Source organism: Saccopteryx bilineata, chromosome 2 (genome assembly GCF_036850765.1).
Source record: "Saccopteryx bilineata isolate mSacBil1 chromosome 2, mSacBil1_pri_phased_curated, whole genome shotgun sequence".
In the NCBI taxonomy this organism is placed as follows: Eukaryota; Metazoa; Chordata; class Mammalia; order Chiroptera; family Emballonuridae; genus Saccopteryx; species Saccopteryx bilineata.
In genome coordinates this window covers 315,291,008-315,303,546 of record NC_089491.1, presented here as the reverse complement: position 1 = coordinate 315,303,546, position 12,539 = coordinate 315,291,008, and the positions used below count along the sequence as shown (strand labels likewise).

At 45.2% G+C, this 12,539-nt stretch overlaps 1 protein-coding gene across 1 annotated transcript; it reads right to left on the bottom strand.

Annotated features, from left to right (window-relative positions):
- Positions 1–134: 134 nt before the first annotated feature.
- On the bottom strand, positions 135–2,801 carry JTB (jumping translocation breakpoint). The gene is made up of 6 exons (XM_066262049.1): positions 2,643–2,801; positions 2,327–2,434; positions 2,130–2,167; positions 1,872–1,951; positions 867–946; positions 135–455 (listed from the first exon to the last, which is right to left on the bottom strand). The coding sequence occupies exons 2-6, from the start codon at positions 2,413–2,415 to the stop codon at positions 299–301; spliced, it is 444 nt and encodes a 147-aa protein (XP_066118146.1). The 5' UTR covers positions 2,416–2,434; positions 2,643–2,801; the 3' UTR covers positions 135–298.
- Between the last annotated feature and the right edge of the window lie 9,738 nt (positions 2,802–12,539).

The following is a 12,539-nucleotide window of genomic DNA, read 5'->3' as shown; positions in this document are numbered from 1 at the left end:
TTATCCCAGAGTTTTAAATAAGTCGTAGGAGGGAAAGACAAGTACTTGATAAACTGGCGCCTAAGGCTGCCACCCCCTTTCCCTCTCTGCCTTCAGGGCTTCCTGCCCCAAACCAAATCACAGTAGGGAAGGAAGCTATTTAACTCTTTTTATTCTGCTCATTAATGATCTAGATGAGGAAGATGGAAGAAAGTTGTTTCTTTCCCCCCAAAAAAAATACCAGGGGCACAAGTCAGTCCATTCCACTTTCTCTGCCGGAGTAGGGTCTTTAAAACCCCTGTAAAAGGATAGAAGGTAGCTATATGGATTCAATTTGCTTCCGGACCTTTTCCAGAGCCTTTCTGTCCAGCTGTCGCTGACGAACGATGACAAGGCAAGCGAAGACCAAGGCCATACCCACGACAGCCCCTTCAAATTTCCAGAATAAGTGTTGTTCCATCAGAGCCCAGCGGCAACTGAGGGTAGGAAGAAACAGTTATTCCCAGGGAAGGCCAGACAGCCTCTCCCTCTAATATCCCTTCTACTACAGCCTAACCAACATACATCCAAGGGGAAAAGAGAAAACCAGTCAGTCAACTTTGTTCACAGTTCATAAATCCCACTCAAATGTACTGTTTAACTTACTTTCTGGTGAGATAAGCAGAGTAAGTACTGACCACTTTTACTAATGAGAAAACATGGCCAATAATATAGCAGTGGGAAGTAGAGCTGGGACTTGGGCTGCAGTAATTTGGTTCCAAATGCCTTTCTCCTTCCAGTATTCCACACTACCTCAAAATCAAGAAGAAGAGGTGGGGCTATCTACCTAAGGTCACAGGAGCAAAGGAAGTGATCTAGGAGATTTCAAAAAGACAAATAGCACTTGCCTTTTGAACTCAATCCTCTTAGATAAGTGGCATGTGATTTTCTCCACAAACCCTGTGGAACCACATTCAAGGATGGTTTTCTGCCAGGAGAAAAGGACCAAAGCACATGTTAGGAAGGGGCAGGAGAAGCAGTAAGGCTACCATTCACAATGGGCAGATGCCCAAGTGCTATTGCTCAGAGTTGGTAGGCAACAGAGAACTAATGAATTTCTAATGGCAATGGTGAAGGTGGGGACTGTATGAGTAGGAATATGTATTAGAATACTTCAAAGACAATAGTCCAGGGGAGGCAGGGGCAGGTTCCAGAGCCTACTGGATTAAAAATGAACAGAACATGGTTACTAGCTGAATGTTGTCATTAACTTGGAAAGGGCACATTTTCAGGGGGAAGACAAGTTCAGATTTGGACATATATCAGTAAAAAGACAAATGACAATGCAACAGCATACTTAGTAAGACTTAGGAGCTGTGGTAGGAGTGTGAGAGAGGGCACAAATTTCATTTGGAGACATCTTTGAGCTCTCTCAGTAGACACCATGAGTAAAGCAAAGCTCACCTTCCCGCATTAAAATTTTTATGGACAAGAAGTTATCATTAGTGGGGGGAAAAAAGAAATTATTGTTGAAATTAATTGGTGACAGACATGTCCAAGATGTCCAAGGAACAGCACAGGGATTTGATCCCTTTATGAATCTTGTGATCAATGAATGTGTGGAGATGGCAACTAGTGGGCAACAGAACACTATTGGAATGATGGTAATAGGAGGAAATAGTGTCATCATTATGTCAGAAGCCTGGGAAGAGTATGAAGAGTGACTGTTCACCAGAGAAATCAACTGCTTTTCATGTCCCCTTTCCACAGCACTTGTTTTTCTACAATATAAAAATCAAGTGTACATTTTCATATTGAGCTTTTGTTAAATAAACTTTTATATTAGTCAAGAAAAAAACTAAACTTAGATACTGATTAGATGTCAAAAAAAGGGAGAGAAAACAGATACTCACAGCCTGGAAATTAGAACATGGAGTACATTCTTCTGCCACAAACTCTTCCACATGCCAGCATGGCAAACTTGAGGTGCTCACTAAAAGGGGAGAAAAATGCCAGCCCAAGACTTCATTCAGAAACGGTTCTACCATTAAATTTCCCAGCAAAACTGAATGCCCTCATTCCACGTGGTGCTGCCCCTTTCCATTAGGCTCTTGGTATATGGGACGATGTCAAAAACTATGGGGACGTCGGGTTCCCAGACCATCACCCACCTGAAAGCTTCTCCTCCCGCACCGGAGCCTCTGCTTGGCTGCAGCGGTGAGGGTACAAAGGGTAGAAGTCAGAAGTCAGAAAATAGGGAACTCCTCCACCCCCGCGGTCGAGGTACACGATCCCCCTCATTCCTGGGGGCAGGGACTATCCAATCTTCTGTCCCCTGCTTTCCCCCTTGCCCTCAGCCCCTCCTTACCAGAGCTTTAAGGTGAACATGAACACGCTGAGCAACCAGTAGAGGTGGCGGCCCTGCGGGAGGCCATGCCTCCCCGCGCCGGCAGGCATGGAGTGCTCAGCGTCGTACCTGTCGGGACAGAAAGGTCTGCTTGACCGGCCTCGCGCCTGGGTTGGAGTGCAGAGGAAGCGCTCACTATGCAGCCTTCCAGGAGGTTCCAGGTTAAAACTGTGAAATGCTGGGGTTGCCTCAGGTCAAAGGCTCTGAGGTCCCCATGGTCACGACGAGAAAAGCCAATCGTTTATTGGATAGGGTGGTACGCCTAGCACCCCCTCACCTCCGCTTCAGCTCCAGGAACAGCCATCTTGCCCCGGGAGTGTTCGTGGGGACCCGAACGCAGGGCCGGGTTTTCCAGAGCTGGGTTGATAGACAGTGGAGCCGCGCGAGTTGCCTGCTGGACCTTGTATTACAGGCTTGATGACACCGCTCGCGCTGCTCTCACTGCGACTGTGCGGCGAGATGTGGCTCATTGGCTCCGCGCACCGTTGCATTATGGTCCTGGAAGTCTTTTGTGGGATGGAGGAAATTGAGGTGGTGAAGCTGTGTTCTGGGTTTGTTGCTCCCTGGCCTGTCACTTGTTTGCCCATTTGGGCTAGGTGAGTAGCGAGACGCAGAAAGGAACCATACGTCACCTTGTCAGGACTTTGCACTTTTTCCTTAAGACCCTAGGACTTACCATTCAGCTTCAGCCTTTAATATGCTTATTATTATCTTTATTAAGTGAGAGGAGGGGAGATAGTGAGACAGACTCCAGTATGTGCCCCCACCAGATCTACAGGCAACCCCTTCTGGGGCGATGCTCAAGTACTGAGCTATCCTCCAGAGGATAAAAAGGGGAGACAGAGGGGGACAGAGCAGATGATTGCTTCTTTGTACCCTAACTGGGAATCGAACCCTGAATCTCCGTACCACTATTGCTCTATCCACTGAGCCACCCACCAGGGCCTCTTACACTCTTTTCTTTTATCAATTCTTCCCCCCAAGATGGTTAAGCGGAGAAGCTGGATTGGTGGTCCAGAGACTTCCTTCTCCCTCCTGGAGCAGGAATTATGAAGACCCATGGTGAACATAAAGCCTTTTCTTACCTCGGGGCACCCACTCAGCTCTACTCAGACATCACCTTCTTTCATGTTAATTGCTTGCCAGAACTGGTCCTTGAATAACTGCCTCAAATATTTATTCTCAGCTCTCCCTTGCTCCTACTTAATGGAATAATCATTAGAGCAATAAGAAGAGCGTGAGATTTGAAATCCAACAAGTGTTGAGTCTATCTAGGTTCAGATGCTTATTAGCTATATGACTTTTGGATGGTATCTGGCTCTCAGTGTTATGGATAAAATGGATATGCTAATGCACATTTTCTTTTTGTGTGTGTGTGACAGAGACAGAGGGAGGCACAGATAGGGACAGGCAGACAGGAAGGGAGAGAGATGGGAAGCATCAATTCTTTGTTGCAGCACCTTAGTTGTCCATTGATTGCTCTCTCATATGTGCCTTCGCTGGGGGCTACAGCAGACTGAGTGACCCCTTGCTGGAGCCAGCGACCTTGGGCTCAAGCTGGTGAGCCTTGCTCAAACGAGATGAGCCCGTGCTCAAGCTGGTGACCTTGGGGTCTCAAACCTGGGTGTTCCGCATCCCAGTCCGACGCTCTATTCACTGTGCCACTGCCTGGTCAGGCATGATTTTCTTTTTTGGTGTAAATGAAATGTGTACTTACTCTTCTCTATATCGTCTCACACTTTCATCATGCTTTTTTTTTTTTTTTAATTTTTATTTATTCATTTTAGAGAGGAGAGAGAGAGGGAGAGAGAGAGAAAGAGAGAGAGAGAGAAGGGGGGAGGAGCTGGAAGCATCAACTCCCATATGTGCCTTGACCAGGCAAGCCCAGGGTTTCGAACCGGCGACCTCAGCATTCCAGGTCGATGCTTTATCCACTGCGCCACCACAGGTCAGGCTCATCATGCTTTTTTTTAAGTTAAAAATTTCTTTTTCTTCTTTTCTTTTGTTTTTCTACTTAAATGAGAGGCAGGGAGGCAGACAGGCTCCGCATGCACCCCGACAATTCCCCTAGCAAGCAATATTCTGCCCATCTGGGGCCGCTGCTCTGTTGCAACCAGTTATTTTAGAGCCTGAGGCAGAGGCCATGGAACCATCCTCAGCGCCTGGGGCCAATCTGCTCAAACCATTTGAGCCCTGGCCACAGGAAGGGGGAGGAGAGAGAGAGGGGGAAGAGGATAGGGGTGGAGAAGCAGATGTGTGCTCTGACCGGGAATTGAACCTGGGACTTCCACATGCCAGGCCAACGCACTACTGCTGAGCCACCCGCCAGGGCCTTAAGTTAAAAATTTCTTATTTTGCCTGACCAGGCGGTGGTGCAGTGGATAGAGCATTGGACTGGGATGCAGAGGACCCAGGTTCGAGACCCCGAGGTCACCAGCTTGAGCGTGGGCTCATCTGGTTTGAGCAAAAAGCCCACCAGCTTGAACCCAAGGTCCCTGGTTCCAGCAAGGGGTTACTCGGTCTGCTGAAGGCCCGCAGTCAAGGCACATATGAGAAAGCAATCAATGAACAAGGTGTTGCAACACGCAATGAAAAACTAATGATTGATGCTTCTCATCTCTCTCCGTCCCTGTCTATCCCTCTCTCTGACTCACTCTCTGTCTCTGTAAAAAAAAAAATTTTTTTTTCTTATTTTTTTTTTATTCCTGGTACCACTACTACAATTTACAGATCATATACCTGATGTAATGGGAAAAACAAGCTATGACAGATAAAGGACCTCAGGAATGACATCTAATTTACACTACATTGCATGAATCAGCAGTTGCGCTTTTTGCAAATTGTGGCCATGACAATCCTGAACAAGAAGGGTTTCCTGTTTAAGCTGCAGTATCTTTTCTGACTATGGATTATCATTCCTTCTGTGGCAGATTTTTACGGTTCTTCTCATGCATTTGGGATCACTGTCTCAAAGTACATAACCTACAGCTTTCCTGACAACTCTTGCTCTCTCTTTCTGCTGAGTGTTTGTTTGTTGATTTGTTTTAGAGAGGAGAGAGAGAGAGAAAGAAAGAAGAGGAGAGGAGCAGGAAGCATCAACTCCCATGTGTCCCTGGACCAGGCAAGCCCAGGGCTTCGAACCAGGGACCTCAGCATTCCAGGTCAATGCTTTATCCACCATGCCATCACAGGTCAGGTTCTGCTGAGTTTTTAGAACCTTTAGCTACCACATCCACCACTTCCACCACCAGATCCATAACCACCACCATAGGGATGAATCTCTCTCTCTCTCTTTTTTTTTTTACAGAGACAGAGAGAGTCAGAGAGAGGGATAGATAGGGATAGACAGGAACGGAGAGAGATGAGCAGCATCAATCATTAGTTTTTTGTTTTGACATCTTAGTTGTTCATTGATTGCTTTCTCATACGTGCCTTGACCACAGGCCTTCAGCAGACTGAGTAACCCCTTGCTCGAGCCAGCAACTTTGGGTCCAAACTGGTGAGCTTTGCTCAAACCAGATGAACCTGCGTTCAAGCTGGCGACCTCGAGGTCTCAAACCTGGGTCCTCCGCATCCCAGTCCAACGCTCTATCCACTGTGCCACCGCCTGGTCAGGTGGGATGAATCTCTTCTACCAAAACTGTCCCCCTTCATCAGTCCATAATTTAAAATTTTAATTTATTGATTCTAGAAAGAGAAGAAGTGGGAGAGGGAGAGACAGAAACAGAAGCATACTGTTCCTGTATGTGCCCTGACTGGGGATTGAACCTGCAACCTTTGCTTATCAGGACAATGCTCTAACCAATTGAGCTATCTGGTCAGGGCTATTAGTCCATAATTTGATTGCTGTTGTCCACTGTGATTTCCAGAATCATTATAGTTCCCACCACTGCCACCATAGTACTGCCAAATTCGTCCCTTCATTGTAATCATCATATATACCACCACCATATCCACCACTTTGGTTTCCATATTCTGGTCCACCATGACCATAGCCTCCTCTCTACTGCTATACCCAGGACCACTGCCATAGTTGCCACTATCACCTCTATAATTACTTCTGCTGCCACCTCTATCACCAAAGTCTTTTCCACCACAGCCAAAGTTACTCCAGTACCTATAAATTTGCCAGGTCCACCTCCACAACCTCTTTGAGATCCAGCAGGGTGTATTTCTTGTTTAGAAAGGGCTTTTTTCACTTTATAATATGTCCATTAATAATTTTTTTTAATTTTTTATTTATTCATTTTAGAAAGGAGAGGGAGGGGGAGAGAGAAGGCGGGGAGGAGCAGGAAGCACAACTCCCATATGTGCCTTGACCAGGCAAGCCCAGGGTTTCGAACCGGCAACCTCAGCATTTCCAGGTCGATGCTTTATCCACTGCGCCACCACAGGTCAGGCCATTAATAATTTTTTTAAATCTATTTTTATAAGCTTTTTTTTTAAGAAATGTTTTTATTTATTTATTTTTAAATTTTATTTATTCATTTTAGAGAGGAGAGACAGAGAGGAGAGAGAGACAGAGGGAGAGAAGGAGGGGAGGAGCTGGAAGCATCAACTCCCATATGTGCCTTGACCAGGCAAGCCCAGGGTTTCGAACCGGCGACCTCAGCATTTCCAGGTCGATACTTGATCCACTGCGCCACCACAGGTCAGGCCTAAAATCTATTTTTAGAGAGAGGAAGAAAGACAAAGACAGAGAGAAACATTGACTTGCTGTTCCACTTATTCATGACATTGTGGTTTGATTCTATTTTTAATTATTTATTTATTTTGAGAGAGAAGTAGAGAGAGACAGAAACATTGAGCTGCTCCTGTATGTGCCCTGACTGAGGAATTGAACTGGCAACCTCTGTCTTCTGGGACGATGCCCGAACCAATTGAGCTGTCTGGGCAGGCCTTAATTTTTATTGACTTTTAGAGAGACAGAGAGAGAGAGAGAGAGAGAGAGAGAGAGAGAGAAAGGAACAGAGAGGGGAAGGGTAAGGGAAGCATTCATTTGTTGTCCCACTCAGCCGTGCATTCTTTGGTTGCATCCTAGTGTGCCAGGGATCAAAACTGCAACCTTGTAGTTTCCAGACGACACTCTTAATTGGTTTGTTCTTGTATGTGCCCTGACCAGGGGCTGAATCTGCAACCTCAACCTTAGCACGGCAGGAGGACACTAACCAACTGAGCTACCCAGCCAGGGCCAACAGTATATTTCTTTTTTTTTTTAAATTTATTTATTAAATTTAATGCAGTGACATTGATAAATCAGGGTACATATGTTGAGAGAAAACATCTCTAGATTATTTTGACATTTGATTGTGCTGTATACCCCTCCCCCAAAGTTAAATTGTCTTCTGTCCAACAGTATATTTCTGAACAACAATTTTATCAACTATATCATGATTATCAAAGTTACAATGGTAGCTCAGTAGATAGAGCACAGTCCCTGTATGCTGACGTCACAGGTTTGGTCTCTGCTCAGTGCACATAATAGAAGCAACCAATGAGTGCACAACTAAGAGGAACAACAAGTTGATGCTTCTCTCCCTCTCTTTCTCTCCATCCCTCCTCCTTCAAATCAATGGGTGGGGGGTGCCAAAAACAAAAAAACTACAACAGTGGCTCTAGCCAGGTGGGTCAATGAATAAAATGTTGTCCTGGTACACTGAGGTCATGGTTTGATGTCAGCTCAGGGCACTAGTAGAAGCAATCAATGAGGGTACAACTAAATTCAACAACAAAATAGAACCAAGTGGATGCTTCTCTCTCTCTCTCTCTCTCAAATCAATGGGAATTTTTTTTTTTATTAAGTGAGAAGTGGGTTTGGCAGGGAAGCATGTGCCCCAACCAGGATCCATTCGATAAGCCCCCTACAGGGCAATATTCTGCCCATCTGAGACAACTGAGCTATTCCAGTGCTTGAGGCGAGGCCATGGAGCCATCCTTAGCGCCCAGGGCCAATTTACTTAAACCATTCGAGCCATGGCTGCAGGATGGGAAGAGAGAAAAGGAACAAGAGAGAAAGAGAGAGAGAGAGAGAGAGGGAAGGGGTGAGGGAAGAGTGGAGAAGCAGATGGTCACTTCTCCTGTGTGCCCTGACTGGAAATCGAACCTGGGACTTCCACATGCAGGGATGATGCTCTACCACTGAGACAGCCAGTTAGGGCTGGGAAAAAAAAATTTTAATCTAAAAAAAAATTACAATAGTAAATCTTCTTTTTTCTCCCACTCTACCTGTCCTTCATAACTTCTATTTCAACCTTGCCATACTTTTTTATTTTTTATTTAGTGAGAGGAGGAGAGGCAGAGAGAAAGACTCCCACATGCGCCCCCACTGGGATCCACCCAGCAAGCCCACTAGGGGGAGATGCTCTGCCCATCTGGGGTATTGCGCTGTTGCTTAGCAACTGAGCCCCTCCTAGTGTCTGAGGCAGAAGCCATGAAGCCATCCTCAGTGCCTGAGGCCAACTCACCAACTCGCTCCAATTGAGCCATAGCTGCAGGAGAGAAAGGGAAGAGAGAGAAAGGGAGAGAGAGAGAAGCTAGAGGGGGAAGGATGGAGAAGCAGATGGGCACTTCTCCTGTGTGCACTACCAGGAATCGAACCCGGGACATCCATACACTAAGCTGATGCTCTACCACTGAGCAAACTGGCCAGGGCCTTTTTTTTTTTTTTAAGACTTTACTTGTTGCCTGACAAGGTGGTGGCGCAGTGGATAAAGCATTACCCTGGGACACTGAGGACCCAGGTTTGAAACCCTGAGGTTGTGACTTGAGCCCAAAAGTCGCTGGCTTAAGCAAGAGGTCACTGGCTCAGCTGGAGCCCCCCCCCCCCGCCCCAGTCAAGGCACATATGAGAAAACAATCAATGAACAACTAAGGTGCCACAACTATGAGTTGATGCTTCTCATCTCTCTCCCTTCTTGTCTGTTCCTATCTGTCCCCTCCAAAAGAAAAAAGAAAAAAAAAAAAGACTTTACTTGTTGATTTTAGAGACAGGAGAGAGAGAGATGCAAGGGCAGGGGACAGGAAGAATCGACTCATAGTTGCTTCTCCATGTGTGCCTTGACTGGGCAAGCCTGGGCTTTCAAACTAGTGACCTTAGCATTCTAGGTCGATGCTTTATCCACTGCACCACCACAGGTGAGGCACTCTTGTCATATTTTCAAAGTAATCTCTGAAATTATATTCTTCTGTACAAAAATCTTCTTCACTGTTAGATGGGCACCAGGCTTTCCAGAATTCTTTCTTGAAATCAAAGTTCTCTTTGATTCCACTACACACCATCAACCTTGTGTGGTGGAGCACACATTGCTGCATCCACTTCTCCAAGAGTAAGAGTAAGTCACAGAACTAAAGCACCAGGAACGTTTTGTTATTTTTGGGGGGTGTCTCATTACTACATAGTCTTTGAGTGTGCACTATTTCAACATGTTCTGTTAAATAATCATATGTAGTTTCAAAACTCAAACCAAACCACCAATAAAGTTTTCTCAACCGCTCTACTTCAGATCTCCCTCCCTTCACCCCCACACCCCTAGTGGCTCTGGTGACCAGAGTCAGACTGGGGACAACAGTGGTGGTGTTACCTCCATTTTAAGACTGGACCTTAAAAAAAAAAAAAAGACTGGACCTGCCTCTTCCAATCTCCGCTATATATATAATTTATTTTTTTAATTTTGAGAGTACATTTATTAAAGCCAGGGACGTTGAAACAAGGAAGGGTTTAGGATAGAAGAAGCAACAGGAGAGCCTACACAGGGCTGCTTTGGCTGTCTAGAAATGTTCTAGGCGCCTGACCTGTGGTGGTACAGTGGACGGGCGACAACCTGGAATACTGAGGCCCCTGATTTGAGGCCCCGGCTTGCCCGGTCAAAGAACGTGTGAGAGGCAGCTGCAATTGTTGCTTCCCTTTCCTCCCCCTTTCTCTCTCTCTAATCTCTCTAAAATCAATAACTAAAATATTTTTTTTAAAATAAAGAAATGTTATAGAGAAGTGAACTGAGGTGAGCTGCTGTCAGCTAAGTGGAGAGTTGGAGAAAAGAGGGTCTTGGAGACAGGTTCGGGGGTAGGCCTGATATAAGTTGCCGCTGCCCATTGCTTGACTGGTTGCAAGTCTTGGGGCAACCTTAGTGTTTAGGACAGGGGTCCCCAAACTGCGGCCCCCTGAGGCCATTTATCCGGTCCCTACCGCACTTCCGGAAGGGGCACCTCTTTCATTGGTGGTCAGTGAGAGGAGCACATTGACCATCTCATTAGCCAAAAGCAGGCCCATAGTTCCCATTGAAATACTGGTCAGTTTGTTGATTTAAATTTATTTGTTCTTGGCCTGATCTGTGGTGGCGCAGTGGATAAAGCGTTGACCTGGAAATGCCGAGGTCGCTGGTTCAAAACCCTGGGCTTGCCTGGTCAAGGCACATATGGGAATTGATGCTTCCAGCTCCTCCCCCCTTCTCTCTCTCTCTCTGTCTCTCTCCCTCCTCTCTAAAAATGAATAAATAAAATTAAAAAAATAAAATAAAATAAATTTACTTGTTCTTTATTTTAAATATTGTATGTGTTCCCATTTTTTTTCCTTTAAAATAAGATATGTGCAGTGTGCATAGGGATTTGTTCAGTTTTTTTTATAGTCCGGCCCTCCAACGGTCTAAGGGACAGTGAATTGGCCCCCTGTGTAAAAAGTTTGGGGACCCCTGGTTTAGGATATGCAAGCCTGTGGTGGAACAAGAGGAGGAAGGGAAAGACATGGGTATACGATATACTCTGTCATACGTTTTAAATAATTTTTTGTTTTGTTTTTTATTGCTTGATTTTTAGAGACAGAGAGGAAAGAGAGAGAAGCATTCATTTGTTGTTCCACTTAGTTGTGCACACATCAGTTGCTTCCTATGTGTACTGATTGGGGATCAAACCCACAACCTTAGTATTTCAGGGAAGATACTCTAACCTAGTGAGGTAACCTACCAGGGCCTCTGTCATATTTTTGTTTATTGATTTTACAAAAGAGGAGAGGGGGTAGTGAGAAGTATCAACTCATAGTTGCTTCACTTTAGTTGTTCATTGATTATTTGTCACATGTGCCTTGACTGGGCAAGTCCAGGGTTTCAAACGGGTGACCTCAGCTTTCCAAGTCGACTGCACCACCACAGGCCTAGTTGTCATACCTTTTCTTTTTTAATTTTTTTTCTTTTTTTATTTATTCATTTTTAGAGAGGAGAGAGAGAGAAGAGAGAGAGAGAGAGAGAGAAAGAGAGAGAGAGAGAAGGGGGGAGGAGCTGGAAGCATCAACTCCCATATGTGCCTTGACCAGGCAAGCCCAGGGTTTCGAACCGGCGACCTCAGTATTTCCAGGTCGACGCTTTATCCACTGCGCTACCACAGGTTAGGCTCTTTTTTAATTTTTAAAAAAGGTTTTACTTACTCATTTTTAGAGAGAGACGGGATAGAGAAGTAGGAAGCATCAACTCCCATATGTGCCTTGACCAGGCAAGCCCAGGGTTTCAAACCAGCAACCTCAGCGTTCCAGGTTGACACTTGATCCACTGTGCCACCACAGGTCAGGAGTCATACTTCTTGAATTAAATAATTAGCTCATTTGATTCTTCTCAGTAATCCTAAAGTATCAGAGTGGGAATTATCCCTATAGGTATTATCCCTATAGGTATTATCCCTATATTTGTAAGCTCAGAGTATAAGTGACTTGTCCAGGATCATCCAGCTAGTGAGTGAGAGCTGAAGCTTGAGTCCAGACTTTAAACTTCCAGGACAAAGATTTTGGCCTGTTTCCCATCTCCATGGAGTTAAACTTGGATATATATCCAGACCTTCAGTGACTTGACTCACACTTTGGGTTTGTCCTTTACTGTCTGGTAATAGTGATTATTCTCATTCTGTCAGAGTTTTCCTCCTAGATTTACATATATATATCTGCAGCCTCCCAGAAACACAGACCATGTAAGAATTTTCTTTTTCTCTCTTTTTAAAAAGATTTTGATTTTTACAGAAAGAAGAGGGGGGTTGTGGACGAGGAGTATCAACTCATAGTTGTTTCATTTTAGTTGTATAGTTAACTGCTTACTGTATGTGTCTTGACTGGACAAGCCCAGGGTTTTGAACTGATGACCTCACTGTTACAGGTCGATGCTCTATCTACTGCACCACCCTAGGCCAGGCTATATGTTTT